We start from the raw sequence: 19372 nt of genomic DNA, 5'->3' as shown, positions 1-19372 counted from the left end.
AGAAAGAGAATATAAAATAATAACAGAGTTTAGACTTTACGCTCGAGGTGGCGTTACATATCGATGGAGAATTTTTCATAAATATGCCGGTGATTATGAAAGTGGTTTAATTTGTATATTCTTTGTTTTGAGATACCTACGTTTTTGTGTTTGAGTAGAGTAAAAAATATTTTTTCTTTATGAAATAATACATTTTACAAAGTGAAATTGCTTTTGTAATAAATTTTTGTTATGATCGGAAAATTTTTGAATAACTTGTAAGAGAATGTGCTATTTGGAATCTTATATAACTTACACTATTTTCAAAAACAATGATGTATTTCAGTTTTAATTTTATATGAGTTGAAAATTAACACATTTATTATATTTTCTATAGTAATAATTAAATTCAATAATATATCCTATTAAGTTCCATTTACAATAAAACAACAAGATACAATATATTACAATATAATATGAACAATAAGTTTTAATAAAGAAATAAAATAACATTTATATTTTGTTATATGACAACATATTCAATTTTGAATTAATAACAATTTTGTGCATAAAGTAATCTCTTTCTTAAGTTTTATGTGCAGAAGATTAAAGCAATTTTAAATGCTTTTACCGAAAGTAGCGATTATCGATAGTTAACATTGTGCTAAATTATCGAACTTCGAGATTGAGATGATAACTGCGTGTTTAAGCAGGTTTAAGTTTAGTATCGAATATTTTGTGTACGGTGCTTTTTGTAATAAAAGCAATTTATTTATTTCAAATAAAAAATTAAATAAGTATAATTAAAATGCCGAGAGAGCTTCGTAACGTAATTCCATTTATAGATTGGATTCGAACTATTTGTCGGGGTGTAAGTAATATTTTAATCTGCATTTGATCTACATTTTATATTGTTTATTTTTGTAGATATTATGTAATTTGTTTTTAGTCAAGGTGTATATTGACAACATCTCTTATATGCTACTTATTTTTGAAGATTGCATCTATTTTATTGGTTATGTACTAAATATTGTCATGAATTTCAAAATAATTATAATCAATTAAGGTTGACATACGTCAATATTGTATTTATTTAAAAATCTGAAATGAAATAACAAGAAAGATATTTTATATACAATAGCTCATAAAAATATTTGGACACTTCTAATAATTTTTTCTAAATATATTTATATGTTATACAAAATATTTTGAAATTTCATTAGTACTACAATGGGACTCAATTATCACGATTACATTAGAAAAGTTTGAAACAAATCTGAAAGTGTAGATACAAGATATTTAGTACAAATATATATTTCACAGAGATCACAAAATTTATTTTAAAAACCAATTATCTATTATATTAACGAGCTTCAGTATTCAATGGGACCAGCCTTAACATATATTATATATTTAAGTTTGCAATAAATATTTAGTCACTTTTATATGTATTTTCAAATTTGTTTCAAATTTTACCAATATGTTTTATGTAATATACATAATACATATATAAATAAAAGTATTCTATATAAAGTGTTCAAATACCTCTATGAACCATTGTATGGTAATATGGTAAAAAGATAGATTGATGTAGAGCAAAATGAACATTACAGAGAGAGCGTGTAGACAGTTTAAGATTCTCAGATACTATTGCTGCACGTACACAACCACCCCCGCAAATACCTGGCGGGCCATATCATAAAATTTCAAACGTATATTATTACTCTCGTGATGTCAGGCGTTCTGTACAGCCGCCATCTGAGATATATAAAGAAGGCCAGATAGAAGCAGGGTGATTATATTTTTAATATTTTATATATACAAACTAAATAATAAAACAGATAAAATTTATTGTACATGCTAGATATTAATATCTTACAATTAGTTGCATAGAATGTGAAATAATTTCTATGACTATTTTAGTATAGAATTTCTTATAGTACTAATGAAACTTAACATGCATTGAATGTAATTTTTTCAGGAAAGTTGGTACGACTCAAATAAAATTAAGTCCATTAAAGAAACAACTGCTAAAACAAGAATAAATGCAATAAAATAAATATTAGTTATACTTTGATTGTAATATATAATAAATACAGTTAACTTAAATAGAAGTCTTACATGTAATCTTTAGTTAATATAAGATACCTATAATTAAATTGCAGATTGTTTAATTACACTCCCATTTAATGTTTAATTGGTAACAGTATATAAATAATAAACAGAGGAATGTTTGTCATATCTTCTGCTTGATAGCAGGCATACCAGATAATTTCTTTCCACTTTATAATACATTATTGTTACATACATACAGAGCTCAATGCTTCCATAAAATTTATGTGAATCTAAGAATAACATTGACACTGAGGGGTTTGTACAAACAGCAGATTCAATGCTGTTGCGTCTAACAATATAGTACATGGTGTATTCATTCAACAATCTTTGCAGAAATAATGAATTCCTCCATTATAAATTAACAATTGTTAACGAAAGTTACTTAGAAATAGTAATCTAATAGGGAATTTGATTTTGATAATACTGTATCATGTCGTAAGTTTTCGTACGGAAATTGAGGTAGCTGTTACGTATTACATTGAGCATATAGGCCGCCGCTTCGCGATCTGTTGCTGTCGGCACGAATCTGCCGCGTAAAAGTTTTATCGTTTGTCCACGGAAGCATGGCAATCCGGTATCAAGCATTAGAGAAACCAGAGAAATAATAGCTTCTTGGTAAGGTCTAAAACAATGTAGTAAAACAATATTATAATTTGATAGAAATTTCTAGAGAAAAAGAAAATATCGCAAATGATTAATTATTTGAAAAGGAAATAAATTTGGTTAAATAAACTATTTATAACTCCAAATTTAAAAATATTTGTTTGTAATTTACCTAACGGCGAGGAAAGCCTGTACACATAATTCCATGAACCAACGAAAAGGCGCGGCCTCCATTTTACCACCCATTACGAGCACCATTTCATCTGTTAGCTTAATATCAGGCTCAAAGCCTAAATTACCACCAGGCGAACTTTCAAACATAAATCCAAAATCGATATGTATGATATGACCTTCTGTGTCCAACATAATGTTGCCATTGTGGCGATCTTTTATTTGTAAAAGATATGTGATTACACTGTAGGCAGCCATTGATTTCACAAAATTACGACGTACGTTCTGAAATTCTTTTGTTGTTTCATCTCCATAACGTGTAATAAAATATTGATGCATGTCAATATCAGTGGTGCGACCAAGTTGATCGCGTGAAGTTGCATTAGGTACACATTCTATCACACCGCACTGAAATATATATTAATACTTTATAATATTTATCAAAATTGTTTCTTATGACTGTAAGGTGCCTTACCCCAGGTGCCGTAGCTACTACTCTATATGGGAACAAGAATAAATTTAATCCAACTTTTTGAAATATATTCTTGAAAATACTGATCACTTGTAAAGCTAACATATCTTGTCTAACATCATCTCCAACTTTAAAAATAGCAGCTTGCCACGTTTCTTTTTCTGGTTCTCTTTTGATATCAACTTTACCATTAGTCGATACTGCTAATGCAATATTCTCTAATTCGTTAATTCCATATTTTCGAACTTTGAAACGCGCTAAAAATGGTGCTTTTGCGGCACTATAAATAATAACAATAAATCAAATATTAATGACAATACAATGCAAAGTATTCCAAACAAGTAACGTAAATCGTAGTACTCACCTCTGCATAGGAGTTCCACTTTGATAATCAATATCAATTACCATTGCTTCAGGATTAGATGGCAAGTAGCAACTTGGCTGTGCTTTAATTTGTGACAAAGCTTTTAGACACGCTGATTTACGTTCAGGACCTTTAGGATATGGCCTTATATCACCTGAAATATTCGTAATCTTTTCGAAGAAGTCAAATTCTCTTTCATAAAATTGTTTTGCTGGGCCAGATAACGATCCTAAAATACTTTTTACAAGCGAATCTAATATATCATACAAAACTGGATCTTTTATTTGTTTATCTTCGTCCAGATACATATTTGTGTACATGTTCCAAATTAGTTGATGTGCTACAACCTATATCAAATTAAGAATGACCATAAAGATCTTGATTTGTAAACAATTAAACAATTGACTAGTATTCTTAACACTTACCTGTGAACGTTTAGCGATTTTCTTTATAAATTCTATCACATAACCCATGGTATCATGGCGTACAGCTTGTACAAGTTGTGGTATATAAAAAAGTACAGCATCTGCTGGATAACTACTTAGTACCTCTACTGCATATTGTGCAGAAATTGGATGATGAGGAAATTGACGAGAGAAGTATGCTAGTGCTTGAATAGGTGATACTCTCTCCCATGTTAACATATACACCAACTAAAACATATTGAATTAATAAATCATAATTTGTAATTATATAAATCTTTCAAAATTAATATTGTTCAAGAAATATCTTACTTCAGGTACATCGTTAAGTAATGTATCAGTCGTAACGAGGTATTGTAAAGCTTCTGGGACGTGCATAACCGGCACAGGTTTAAGGCGAACAAGTCCACATACTTCTTTGATAATAATTTCAGAATTCTTTAATCGAACTGGTAAAAATATGGCAAGGATAGGACTAATTTCCCATGCAAGTCGCGTATATTCTCGCCACCGATCATTCATTCCCTTAGCGCGCCATTCTGCAATACTTGATTCACCTGGAAGTGCAAGCTCTTGTCTTCCACTAGGATTTCTCCAGACCTATAATTTAAAATGTTAAATAGTGTTTAAAAAAATGAAGAGGATATTGTACTAAATATAAAACTAAACTTACCAATAACATTTCTATTTCGACTGCCAACAGTTCGAGGATCAAATTTCTTTTTTTTATATAATCTTTTACAAACACGTTAGCATTCATAACACGCTTGCTACGATTACTACGTTTGCCCAAAGTATTGCTACTAGTAGACATTGGAACTGTATTAATCCATACGCTTGTCGGTGTTTTCGAAAATTCAGCATTCGTTGTACCAAAGGACGTACTCAAAGAACTAATTGTTTCACTAGGTCCAAAAGCACCAGTTGAATACGAATGAGATGTTAACATTTCAAATTCACTGTCGGTGCCAGTCATTACCAAATATTTTTTGTCACTGTGCATTACCTACGACATGATAAAATAAGCATTATGAAACAGAAAGTTAAGAGAAAATTAGCACTTTTTCAATTGCGAGTATTTTACTGACTTGCCAGAAACGTATAAGCGTAACTAAATCCTCGTGTAATTGTTCTAGTTCTTGCGTTGGTACTTGACGATCTCGACAGAAATAATCCAAACAATTACAATATACTCGTTCTCGTAGTACGTTTTTACTTAATGTCCTATAAACAAAATTTATTATTTGCTCGGTTATTCATTAATATATATCGAATTTTTCACACAATATAATACCTCGGTAAAATATCTCCTTGAAGAAGAAGAAGTCCACAAGAAAGCAATTTAAAGCGCACTCCAACTGCAGCAACATGGCGACTCATTCCAGGCTCTTCGCCAGAAGCACCAACAGTCATAGGTAATGATCGATGTAATAATGTGACAATCATATCAACCGTTTCTTGACAGCAATATTTAGCAGTTTCAATCAATTCTACGATAAATGTAACCCAAATATCATGAGGTTTCACTTGGGGCGGATTTGAACCTAACTTGCAACCCTCGTATACTGCTAACGGACTGACTTCTTCTTCGTCCAGTGCGAACAAACCCATTCTTTTGTCAACAGTATACTGCCACGCAACAAACATTTCTTGTAAAAAACGCAGTTTCAAATCTGGCCGTACGGTAAGTATCCACTGCCAGCATTCAACTGCTGTTGTCATAGCTGCAGGAGTGAACAATTCAATTTGTGAAGAAGCTACTGTATGCAGCAAACGTCTATGTGTCCCTGAATAAATTAAAATATTATAATTAATTATAGATTATGAAACAAAATCAAATAATTTTCACGAAATTATTGTTGATAAGTCATACCAGGCATAGAAATTAATAATGCAGTAGCACGCCAAAGAGCGCTACGATGGTTAACGTCATTTCGAGCACGGCAAGCCATCCACACAGCATCAATTAATAAGTCAATAACTTTGTTTCTAATTTCTTCAAAAGATATTTCGGAAGTAGATGATTCGGTTTGCGCCAACGATAGCATTCCTGCTATTTCTCCAGCATATCGTGAACGTGTAGACATCATCGACAGAAGCCACGAGCTGGCTCCTTTTGGACCACGTGGTCGTTTATCTAACGAATTAGTCTATAACAAGCACATTTTATTATTTTTATAGTAAAGTATTTTAAAATATTAGATATTAAGAATATTATTTTACGTTTGGTAAGGCCGATGTTGGAATAGCAAGGTCCACAAATTCAAGAACTGAATCCGTAGACAAACATAAACCAGAATGGTGTTTTAATCTAGAAGACGGAATTTGATTTACATATTCCTGTAAATGCGATTTAGTGGCTTGAGGCGCCCACTTCATGGCTTCTTGTACTATACCTTTACATCTCGCAGTGAAATCTTTCACAATAATCTGTGTAACATAGTTTAGATTTAGCATTTGAGTTGCATATTATATATTGATTCGCATAATTCCAATATACACACCTCTCTTGCCTCGAGCGTATCCGTAAGTTCTATACTGTATGGTGTACCAGGTATTCGTAAAATTGGTGTCTCTTCGTTTGGATCAATTTGTAACGAGAATGATAAAATCTATATAAATAATAATTTAATTAAGTATGGCAATACTATAAAAGAGAAAGAATGTAGGACAAAAGAAAATTTGCACCTGTAATATATCCAACATACTCCAAAGCACTTTGCAATTCCATAGAAGGTGTGGGAACGCATCCACCAGTGCACTAAGATACTTGTCCGCTATCCGTCTAATCTGTTTATGTACATGATTAAAATACACGAGAAGAAATTGAGCATGATTTTCAAGTTCTTTCTCGCGCCTTTCGTCTTTTGGTTTACGCTGCATAACATCTTTGAATTTTACAAAGACTGAATCAGCAACACAACATATACACTGCCACATGCCGCTCTTATCTTTTTGCAAATCTGTATCGCATAAATATTCCATTATTGGTTGTAAACTAGGTTCAGGACTGTTTGCCACCCTCAAAGTTTCTAACCAATAGACTGATAATAAATATGTACACTGTGCAAATTGCAATTTTGTTACATATTGCGATATATCATTAGTTCTGTGAAAAAAAGACAATATTTACACCTCTGTTTTTAAAAAATATATTTGCAAGAAAGTAAAAAAAATATGTACCGAGTACTTAATTTTAATACTTGACTCCTCAATTCTTGTAATTCGTTTAAAGAAACACTATCATTGCGTACAGCTGAAGTATACTGCAATTCTCTCATCTCAAGACGTGCACTAGTTTGCGAAATAAGGTAAGGTGATTTTACAGCAATTTCCTTGACACCTTCGTACCATTCTGCAGGCCATAATCTCGATGCTTGATCACCAGCGAAACCCATTACGACACAATAAAGCCAAAAGTCTTTAAAAAGTTTTAGGAGTCTCTTGTATGGATGCCTGATCGGCGGAAGTCGCCTTACTAATATAGCGATTACAGGAATAAGCACACCTAAATTTCCTGCGCTAGTTGCTGCTTTCTAATATAAGACATAACAATTAAAATCAAATTTTGTAAAGTTTCACTTTCATAATATTATTATTCAAATCATCAGTTTTAATTACCGTTACTGAAACGTTAGTTGACGCCTTATCGCTGGCACGTTTACCCTCTAGTCCGAGTTGAACAAAAAGTTCAAGCAAGTGAAGTAGCAAATCGTCCAATTCTGATTCACCTTGAAGATTTGCTGCTATATTTGCAAGAGCATTTGTGACTGCCTTAGATACGTGACAATATTGTTTACGATCATCGTTCGAAGCATAAGTTGCGGTACTTGAGCCCAATGACATAGAAAACATTTGCATTATGCCTTCGTAAATCTGAAAACAAAATATATTCTTATGTGATTTATATTATACTGTAATTTGTACGTGAAGATGCTAACAATTTACTTAATAATTACTAATTGATCTTAAACTGAACCTTTGATTCGCATTTCGCAATGATCATACATCCTAACTGATCCACGATCAGAAAATCAAGATCACTCGGAGTACGACAAAATAATTGCTGAAAAAATGGGAATATTGTACGCATAGTCTTTGGGGTGTCTTTCAACGCAACGGCAACATGCCCCAACATGATTACTATGTTTTTCGAAATTAATTCGCTATTCGACCTGTCATCGGATTCACTAAAAGTATTGAAATAAATAATTGAGACATCGTAAGAACTAAGGTGTAAATTCAGGAAACTAACTTATATATATATAAAGTGAATAATATATGCAGTACCCGTCACATATGTCAGCAGCAAATAATCTATTCGAGACACTGGCAACTAATGCTGGTACACAATCTGGATTTACAGAATGAGCAGCTTCTAGAGCAATGCAAAGATTGCCAATAGCTGCGTCGCGTAGTTTTTCAAAGGCTGTTTGTATTGACGAAGTAGTTTGTTTCGAATCTTGCATATCTTTCCCTTAAAAGGAATAACTTTCTCATTAATTTCATATGTAATATTTATTTATGATTGTATGCTACCTCTTTCACTTTGTTGACGGTGTAATTTAAGTAGTATAGGAGATGGAACAACAAGAAAGTCCCGAAGATAATATATAGATGTACTCGCTATATTAGGAAACTTTTGCGCTAATTTTCCTAATCCTTCAAGGCATACCATTAATAAAGGCATATGCGCCAGCACCAGTTTTGGTCCATGATTAGAATTAATCTTTTCAACTAAACGACCACATAAACTATCCGCACCTGTAAATAATATTTAATTCCATAAATGTTTACCGAGATATGCACGGCATTACTCATAAGTTGGGCAAATGTTGTTAATTCTAAGAAATTCTTCCAGAAAACGAAGAGTTCTGTATGAGAAATTAATTTCTCAATAACAATGATTTAAAACAGCAGTGCATTGAAGTACGTATATTTGCTATGATAATAATCTTGCCTATGAATATTTATTGCTCATTTTTGCATTAACAGTCGAACAAACAGTTAGAATCAGCTAAGAGAATTACGTTTAGTGGTATAATAATTAAACCAATGAAGGTAACGGGAGAACCGCGTTAACGCACTGTCAGAGTAGAAAGTATTTAACTCGTTAGTTAAAAGTATTGAATGTTATCAAAGATGGGACAATCAATCGAAATGCAATATAAGCTAAATTCGAATACCCTCGCCAATCAGCATTGAACTGATATCTGCGAATAGCGCGGACAAATCATACTGGTCTCTCACTGGAAAAATAACGTAATGATCTATAGATAATCCTACCAACACACAAGAATTGAATTTAAATCATTTTATTAAAACAAACATTACTAAAACTATATACATGTGATTTTTCAAACTATATTCAAGCGTAGATTTATAGTGTCACTTACCAGTTTCATCACCAATTGCCCAAACAAGAAGATCGACACACGCAGAATTAGCCATAACGTTTACTTTAAACCTATTTACAGTTCTAAAATTAGTGTCCATATCCTCGCGTTCGCTTGCATCATGTTGACGTGATTGCAATTCTGTTTGACCAGATAGAAAGAGACCTTTCACAAACTCTTGTACATCTCTTGTAAAAGGAATAGGCAAATCACGTTGATTTTGTAACAATTCCCGTAAAAGAGCAACCATTACTAGATTCATTGTCTCATTAAATGTACGATAAGGAAATATTTGCACCTGTCCAGAGTTGTAAACCTAGATAAAAAATTAATGATTAAATGGAATTGATAACATGGTGAAACTTTATTATAAAATAATGAAACTAACTTGCTGAGTTTCCTCATCAAGGAACATTAAAATTTCTTTAGTAAGCAATTTCTTTGCCAAAGCCAGTACACTTTGTAAATGTACCACATTAAATTGCATGGCAGCTCTCCTTTCAGGACTTTCATTGCATCTCATTTGAGGAAACTGATTGAAACTTGATCCATATCTAGTAAAAAAATATGTGGCTGGATCATAGGGCACTGATGAATAAGATTGTAACGATGGTCGTTTGGCGCAAGAATATTCGTGATCCCCGATTAGTAGACTTGGTGCAGTATCTATAGCCGGATGAGGATTGAAGTTACCGCTTAATGATCGAGGAATAATCGGTCGAAAGTTCGAAAAGCTATGCTGCTTTTTATCCAATGTTAAACGCATTTCTACTTTTGGTACTGAGAGAGGTGGTTCCGGTCTCGGAAAAATTCGGCATAAAAGAGGTGGATCAGTATAAGCAAAGCGACCCATAGATCGAGCTAAACCAATTAATACCGGAACTAAGCATTTGCATAATGATACTGAAAAAGGGAAAAAAGGAAAAACGTAATTATACGAAATTAAATATAATATAGTTAACAATAAGAGAGAAATACCTACATTTTGCTTGCATTCCTCTATTCCCATTTTGATCTTTGTATCCCCTAATAAGATTTGTTAACACTGCTAATATTTCTACCTGAGTAGAAATAATTTCTTCGCGTACAGATTCACATCTAGATGCAACATCACTGAGTAATGTGTTTAAGCAGAAACTAAAACGTTCAGCAACAGGAATACGTTCACTAGGTAAACATTTGACCTCATCCAACCATACAGCTTTTGGAAGACCACGTAGTAATCGCAAAAGATATGGTAATATCCTATCCCGATGTTGTAAACCAGATTCCAGAAAATATATTCCCAATGCAATAGTTGTATCTTGTCCTCTTTGATCCAATCGGTATATACCCTGAGCAGATTCTTGTGGGCATAACTTGAACAACTGTGTAACCTATGTTAAACAAATTTTATTTAATTTTTCACAATATTAGTAGAACTATTGAATGTATCATTTGAAACAGAATTTCATAGACACAAGCATTGCAAATTGAATCTATTATTTAATACTAATTACATCTGATGATGTTTTTTAATTATCATTACAATTTGAAACAATTTAATTTAAAGTAAAATTAATCTAAGAAAGGTATAATAAATACTCGTGTAATATACATTATAATAAAAAGCATTACTTTATTTAAAATTAAATGCAGATATATAAAGGTTAGTTACATAAAAATTTGATACAAAATAATACATAATTAACGAAAATGTTTTATATACAGTTATTACAATTGTTAATGTCATATTTTCTTAATTATATATTCTATGTCATACATTAATTCACAAATTAATAACTAAAATAAAATTTAGTAAATTAATCGAAATAAAAGAGGAAGATCTATTAATAAATTAAAATATACATATTGTGCAATCTTTTATTTGCAAAGTTGTGTCTACAGAAACAATTCCTTAAACAGTGAATTATATCTGGAACAAATGTCAGAAATCGTTTATTTAATAGCATAGTGACGTTAATAATCAACTGCAAATGTATCATTAATGCATGAGTTGACTAGTACATTGTCCTTCAAATTATATCATTAGATGACATATTATCAGGATATCAGCTGACACGTCCTTAAAATTAACCTAATTCTAATTAAATGTCAAGTTTTTTAACGATACATAAATATCATATTAATGTATAATATCCAATAATTAACGAACCTTTTCCCATGGTGTAGGTTTAATCGCTGCTAAACATCTAGCTAAATGTTGGACGGCTTTCGAGAAAAATAATTTCTCGTCCGCCACCATTTTGCCCACTGTCTACTTGTCGTATGATTCCTGTAAATATCGTCTGCTTGTCTGCTTGTCTCACTGACAGACCGCCTTTCGCTACATTCGACCTATCGATCTTGGATTCGATATTTAAATTTGCGCAAGTTTAAAATTGTTCCTGTTTCTAAAGATTTGCAAATGAATGTCGAATTTTAACAATCAATAATTTAATTCTTTTATATAATTGATAGAAAATATAACTAACTTGAGTAAAAAGTGAACATGTATGTGATGTTTTATGTAACGACATATATTATATGTATTTACATTACATGTTTATGTAATTTATTAATAATTTCTTGCGGATTTTCATGTAAAAAAATAAATTTTCGTTATTAATAATAAATGTTGTATTCTTTGGATCTCTTAAACTTTTGAGCTTGAGTTTATTTTATTTTACTTAATTTTATTTAAACTTTATAGTGAATGAAACAATTTTTAGTAAGTTTCAAAGTAAAATTTGTTACTTTAATATCATCTTTTTATCATACACAATTAAATAATATCACATAGATATTTTTTTGTTAAATAAAAGATAAGTGGTATATATTACAAGTAAATAGCATATAATAGTGACATTAAGAATAAATTATAATGACATAAGCTAAAACTCCAAAAATTCGTTACATTTAAAATTTGCAACTTTATACGTAGTGTATCATTTGCTCATAAATCGATAGTAATCTAAAAGTCGATATATCGATTCTGTTTCTCTAAATTACAGTTTGAATTTTTTGTCTTTAGCATTAGTGACATGCCGGTGAATGAATAAATAAATTTTTAAGTTTTGTGTTTGCAAATCTTGTGTTGTCATGTTAAGTGTAAAAAATTGAAGTACGTTGGGAAGGATTTAGGAGATATTTACGAAAAGGAGATAGAAGAGGATTAGGTGAGTGGATTTATTAAAAATTTAACAGTTTCAAATTATGAAAACCAATATGGTAGCAATGACAAAAATATAGGAAAAAAAATATATATATATGTTTATTTAAGAACATTTTATAACTGATTATAAATCCTTAAATTTATATCTGTTCCATATTTTTATGTACAAGTATTTATATGGCGATTTTTAGTCCATGATATGTAGTATTCCAACTTTTTGCAATGTAAAAGAAGTTGCTTCTTTGATAAATCTATACTATTTACATTATATCGTTGGACAAACTTTTTGACAAATTCTTTATCTCCAATTTTATTTTTATTTTTCGATATCTCTTCTATTGTCATTGTTAGTAATCTATGTATTTCTGAGAGTGCAACAGCAATATAAAGATATTCATTCTTCTCGTCAGGTCCCTGTATTATTTTATTCCCAGCTTCCTTGAAAACTAATAAAGTTTGTTCATCTTGAGGTAACCAGTTACACTGAAAACAATAAGCAAATATTTTAATGTTTTCATTACTTGTAATATTTAAAATATTAAATGTTATAATACTTACATTAATAATGTTGTGAACAATGGAAGCGATTGCTGATTCTGGATTTTTAAAAACTGTATTGAGTTTCATATTATCACTAAGATCAAGAAAAACAATTGTAGATTCCATCGGACAGTTTAAATAGTCACCATTATAATAGTTTGCTATGTATGCATACGCATAGATTACATTTATCACATTAAATTCAACATTTGGGGAAGCTTTCTGTAATTAAGAAAATATTTGCAGTTTTCTGCACTCAGATTATATTTAATGAAGTATATATATATATTTATTCTGAAAATTACTTGCAATGCATTAAATATTGGAACATCTACTAAAGGAGGGAGTTGCAATGATTGCTCATCTTTTTGATCCATATCTTGAACTAATTTTTTATTAGTATGATAGGTCCACCATGGAATCCATTGAGGTAGAAGTTTTTCTATATCACCATTTTTTACGAGAGCCTCAAATTCTTGCTTTTCATCATCTGTTAATGCAGACCATACTTCATCTGCATTATCTAAATTTATATTATTAAGTCTTCTTTCTAAATCTGGTATCTAAAAAAGACATTAGTTTCAATGAAAACACAGGAAAAGTTGTATTTTTCAAAGATATCAATATGAATTTAGCTCACATCTTCTTCATCATCCGAATCTAGCTGTTCTTCTAATTCGTCATTATCAATCTCATCATCACTTTCCAATGCTTCCATATTTTTTAAATCTTCCTCGTGTACCCTTTTGAGAATTTCTAGCATTTTCTTTCTACCTTCTGTATCTTTTCCTTGAGACTTTATTTCATCTATTACACATTGTTTATAGAAACTTTCTGAACATTCTGAATGAGCTTCTGACTTATAGCAATCAGAGCTGCAATATCTTATCTCACATCGTGGACAAGTATATTTACGAGGTCGTGTATTACACCTAAAAATCAACAAATAAAGTTTTAAAAAGAAGATATTTTTTATGTATTAATTCTTTTAAATTAATAAAGATCAAGAACAATTATTTATTGTATATTAAAAGACATTTTTATATAAATATGAAGAAATTCTCTAAAAGAATAATTGATAAAAATAATTTAGAAAATAGATTGGACTTGGGTTTACATAAATCGATTATATGTTATAAGATATTTATGCAACAAAATACCATATTATACAAAATACAATATTGCTTGTAAACACAGTTTGAGGTTAAGAATATGATACGTACAATTCGCAGACATTATCTGTATCTGTGGTGCACGTTCCTTGAATATCCATGATTTTTCTGTAGATTCATTAAAAATTCTAATTACTTAGTCTACTAATGTTGATATCAATTCATTAATTTATAAATTTCGAACGAGTGAAACGTTTATGCCGCGGCATGACGCATTTAAATGTATTGTGTATAAGTATGTAACACGATATAGTGATAAAAATAATGTTTAATTACGCTATAAAATATATATAGTAAGAAGTAAAGAAAATATATTTTCAAATTATAAAACTCATACATAGAATTATTTATTTATATACATTACAAATTAATTTAAGTTAAATTAAACCTAACCTGTAACTAGATTTTTTCAACTAGAGTACCATTTTTCAGTTTCTTGTAATTGAATTCAGGTTCTTTCCTCTTACTTGTCCAAGCTTCAGTGTCAATTTTTGATAATATTCGTTCAGGATCTACAGCTACTATTTTACATTTTGAGAAATTTGTTTTCTCATCTATAGTCGCTTTAATTTTCCTTTTCTTTTGAGGCGTTTCACTTTCTTTTTCAGTTGTCAAAAACTGCACAGAAGAATTGAGTAACTTTATGCCATAAATGTTGTCTTTTTCTTTTTTTTCATTTATAATACTGTTTATATTTTTCTTCTTTACTTTAATAGATCTGAAAGAAAATTTTTCTTGGTATATATGAAAGATATGTACATTCCATTTATATTATAAATAATTCATCTGGAGTTGAATCTTTCTTTGTAAGATTAATTACATACTTCTCTATAATTTCGTCCAGCTTTTTTGCAACATAATTCTGGAATGTCGGACTCACACCAAAATTAGAAAATGTCTTTTTCTCCTCCAAATCTTTTCTTAATGACACGGGATTTTTTACATTATTATTTTCTAATGAATCATCTAAAAAGAAGAAAGAAAAATTTGTTGCCAATTATTACAAGTTTCTGTGATAATAAGAAACAAACGTGAAATAGAAACAAAAATGAGGTTATGATACTTACTGTGTTCATCCGTTTTCGTAGAAACGTCTGAGTTTTGAAATTTTTCATTGGAAAAATAGGTAACCTTCAGAAATTGGTGATCCGTCGCTTCTCTTAATGCAGCTTTTGATATTTCATCTTCAGAACTGCTTGAACCATCATTGCTTTCATTCAACATTGTCATATAGAAGATTCGAACGACTCGATACCAATTGATAGTCGAACTTTAAATTTCTACACTACTGTATACAGATTAAAAAAAATGCCTATCTATAAATTCAGCTAATTACTCCATGAAAGAAATAAACATGAAATGAACCATAAGTTTAATTAACTCATTGCCGAAATTTGTTTATTACTTAGTAGTTATAAATTTTTGTACAGAATGTGAGTACTTGAAATGCGTGTAAAGATGTTCGTATATTGTACAATTATTCAGTAGGAATAATACCCTTCGTTAGCAATTAAAAACATAAGTCTTAAACAGTTCGGTTATTCGAAAGGCATACAGTGGAGGAATAACTAATTACTATATATTTTAATATAAATTTAAAGCTAACGTAAATTACTAAATATACTTCACATACTTTCCTCTTCTTCGAATCAAAAAAGAAATGAAAACAGATGAGTTAGAAATAGGTAAAAACATAAGAAACAGGTAATAAATTTATTTATAAATTGCAATGAAGCGATTACATTGCAACGAGGAAATTAAGGATAAGAAAGAAATTAGTAACTAACAGAAGGATGATAAAAAAGATTCCAAAGTGATAAAACAAACAAGCAAACAATAGACTGAACCATAAGACAATGGTTACCATTTAGCATTACATATTCTGTACGGTGTCGTCAGATTTTATTCGTAAATTCATTTTGATTGAATGTTATTGTATCGCTATAACCACGTGCGCGCACGCGCGTGCTTAACGCCACACGTACAAAATTCGATCATTTCAAAGAGATATGGCGGTGAAATTGAAATGGAGGTTGTTAAAGAAAATGTAGAAAGACAAAGATGAAAATGATAAACGATAATGATGATGATAATAACGGATGAGGATGAACGATGAAGAAGAAAATGAATGAAAACTTGGAGTACTTGGAACTATATCGTAAACATAAACAATGATATATTTTAAAATATTATAATTATTCTCTGTTCGAGAAGAAAAACACTTCGACTAAATTATGTCAACGTGTTTAACGATAGATTAACAAGAATTACAGGCGCAAATTATCTTCAATCGTTTCTGACCTATTCGATGCTGGCTCGAAAGGAACAATTCGTAGAGACGTGTGGTCTAGAAACTAAATGGACGGGCGAAGTCGAATATTGCCAACGATGTTTATGTACACGATTAATGATCGTATTTTAATTTTCTTCTGTTATTTCTTTTTTCTTTCGTCCTTCCTAATAATTCAATCTTAATCTAAATACATTTAATAATATATTCTCACTTTGCATCAATCATCTCTTATACTTTTTTTTCTTTTATATTAGTGCGCTTCTGAGAGGTTTCATGTACACTGTTTCCTTTTTCCCGTGTATGTATGTATGCACGTATATGTATTTTTCTGCATTTACTTTGTTAATTTAAATCGTTATAATCACTTTGCTCTGCTTATTTCTTTTCTTTTAAAACGATAACTGTAAAATGTATAAAATATACAAGGAGCAACGTTCGCGAATACATTTTATACAAATACAGGGTTTCGAAAGTAAAGATATATATTGTATATGTGTGTACGTATATTCACCTTAGTTCCTTTTCCTCTAATGATGTGTGCATTGGCTCTTTTGTCTCGTTTATTTAATTTATTTCTTGTATTTATCCTTTTATCTTTGCTTTTATGTATTTATGTATGTATATGATCATCGTATGTATACTTATTATACTTATATATTCATTCCTCGTCGTCGTACCTCAATGTACAGTTAACGTTTTATATTTTATTTTTTATAATTTTTTGTTTGTTTGCTAAGGCATTCGTTATGGCAAGTATATTTTAAAAGTGCTGATGTCTAAACGCGCGTGAATACTTAATAGTTTCTGTTTTTTTCCATTTTCCGTACAGTTTATAAAAGTATATTGGCCAGTTATGTAACCACTAATTAGCCAGCTACGTGTCACTTAAAAAACGATTCGCTCGTTAGAAAAAGAACTAATCTGCTTCATATTCTTTATTTTTTTTCCTTTTTTATTTTGCTTGTTTCTTTAGTTTTAGTAGTTGTTCTTGTTCTTTTGCTGCTGTGGTAGTTTAACTCGTTTCGCGTTTTAAATTCAATTGCGCCTTATAATCCGTGGCCACTAATTGTTTTCTTTTTACTCTCTATTTTGCATGCATCATTACACTTTATGCTCGTTATTCGATTATCTGCAACGTTTTTATCTCTTATTTATTCTTTAATAAAATATATTTAATCGCAGGCTAGAGAACCGGAAACAAGAAGAAGTATACGTGTATATGTCGCAAGAAGTACGATGTACCTATTCCTTCGCGATAGAGTCTCTTCATACGTATTATTAGTATTATTTCTTAATTCATTTTATTTCTCGACCAAACGTTTTCTAATTATGATTGATGTGGTCGTGACGAAAATCCTCCACCTTTTCACGTTTTTCTTTCCTTTCCTGTCTCTTTCCATTTGTTTACACCGCTATAACGAACACGAAAACTTTCATCGGTGTACGTGTGTATGTGTAGACATCAAATTGCGGATGGTGAGATTATTTCGATCAAAACCCTAACCCTGTCTAGTTCCGTTAAACCCCTTCTTCGTTTCGTCAGTTTTAAACATATTTTTATTTGCTCGAGCCACGAGCTGGCTTAAACGAAATTCATCTTTGTCGTACGCACGCGCGCATATACACTTACATGTACGTGAATACACGTATATCTTTTATTCTTTTTTTTTTTTGTTTCATCGTAATCGCAAAACACAATTATATTCGTTCCATGGGGAGGTGGTTGGATCACTTTTGCGAACAATGGTGTAGCGGTTCGAACGAAATTTTTAGAATCGAACTGAGGTTTCTCTCTGAGAACTCTCCAGTTATTACTTTTCGATCGTTTTGCAATAACTCGCTAAAGGTTGGATTAACTGGTTAATTTGCAATGGAACTTTATAAATATTTCCTAGAGTAAAAGTCCATCTATTTTTCTCACCAGCTATGATTTCGTTTAAAGTTCACTTATTATCAGGATCAACGTTATCTTATCAACACGTTACATTTCACTTGCGATTCTTTATCAGAGTATTCCTGTTATTAAAATTTGTTCATTGTTAACGTTGTGGTTTTAAAAGAGAATTCCAAACATTTGCTTAATATCTTTTTTCTCACTATTTCTAAGGTTGCAAAACCAAAGAAAATTGATATCTTGCGACTAGAGAGTTATTATATACAGTAAATACCGATCAGGCAACCTGTTTCTAAAGTCTCGTTCAGATTAATCAGGCTACTTGAATTCAAATAATTTGACACATATTTGTCACGATTATAAGTCAAGTTACTTAATTAGAAATCGTTCGAGTTCAAGCAACCTGACTTCAACTAGATACCTAAAATGACATACTAAAATCGACTTAGTTTGAGGAACCAACATCTTAATCACTGTTGTTTGTTTCAAATCAAGAGATGGTTAAGAGATCCTCTTTAATCTTAGGTTTACGAGAAAACCTAAAAGGATATTTCAAATTAATTAAAGTAATAAATATTAGTAAAATAACTACTTGAACGTAACCAAATAAGAGCGAAGTGTATTATCGTTAGCTACTGAGAACAAACGTAGAAACTTGAAAGAGTATTTAAATTCAAATAAAACAATAAGTTCACGTTAATAATGATTTGACTAACGAAAACAAATATAGGAACGTAACACGTTGCTCGCCGTGAAAAATTCCAGCTATATGGCCCGTATGAATCATGTGGCGCTTC

The 19372-nt window shown here is 30.8% G+C and overlaps 3 protein-coding genes across 3 annotated transcripts; all 3 read right to left on the bottom strand.

Moving 5' to 3' along the window:
* Positions 1-1602: 1602 nt before the first annotated feature.
* Pi4KIIIalpha (phosphatidylinositol 4-kinase III alpha) lies at positions 1603-11835 on the bottom strand. Its single transcript, XM_069128970.1, has 22 exons — positions 11678-11835; positions 10505-10898; positions 9911-10425; positions 9523-9838; positions 8666-8890; positions 8417-8603; positions 8106-8316; positions 7748-8002; positions 7310-7662; positions 6815-7235; positions 6631-6738; positions 6350-6556; positions 6000-6276; positions 5421-5913; positions 5215-5350; positions 4800-5132; positions 4439-4726; positions 4130-4357; positions 3705-4051; positions 3344-3620; positions 2870-3276; positions 1603-2716 (listed from the first exon to the last, which is right to left on the bottom strand). The coding sequence occupies exons 1-22, from the start codon at positions 11765-11767 to the stop codon at positions 2491-2493; spliced, it is 6294 nt and encodes a 2097-aa protein (XP_068985071.1). The 5' UTR covers positions 11768-11835; the 3' UTR covers positions 1603-2490.
* Positions 11836-12756: 921 nt separating this feature from the next.
* On the bottom strand, positions 12757-14911 carry LOC138187490 (zinc finger HIT domain-containing protein 2). Its single transcript, XM_069128344.1, has 6 exons — positions 14782-14911; positions 14440-14496; positions 13857-14148; positions 13522-13779; positions 13235-13438; positions 12757-13159 (listed from the first exon to the last, which is right to left on the bottom strand). The coding sequence occupies exons 2-6, from the start codon at positions 14487-14489 to the stop codon at positions 12836-12838; spliced, it is 1128 nt and encodes a 375-aa protein (XP_068984445.1). The 5' UTR covers positions 14490-14496; positions 14782-14911; the 3' UTR covers positions 12757-12835.
* On the bottom strand, positions 14782-19255 carry LOC138187492 (uncharacterized). The gene is made up of 3 exons (XM_069128346.1): positions 15456-19255; positions 15213-15354; positions 14782-15106 (listed from the first exon to the last, which is right to left on the bottom strand). The coding sequence occupies exons 1-3, from the start codon at positions 15616-15618 to the stop codon at positions 14788-14790; spliced, it is 624 nt and encodes a 207-aa protein (XP_068984447.1). The 5' UTR covers positions 15619-19255; the 3' UTR covers positions 14782-14787.
* Between the last annotated feature and the right edge of the window lie 117 nt (positions 19256-19372).

This window comes from Bombus flavifrons, chromosome 15 (genome assembly GCF_040668555.2).
Source record: "Bombus flavifrons isolate JBK064 chromosome 15, iyBomFlav1_principal, whole genome shotgun sequence".
In the NCBI taxonomy this organism is placed as follows: Eukaryota; Metazoa; Arthropoda; class Insecta; order Hymenoptera; family Apidae; genus Bombus; species Bombus flavifrons.
Note: the sequence above shows the minus strand (reverse complement) of the source record. Positions and strands in the feature narration are given on the sequence as shown.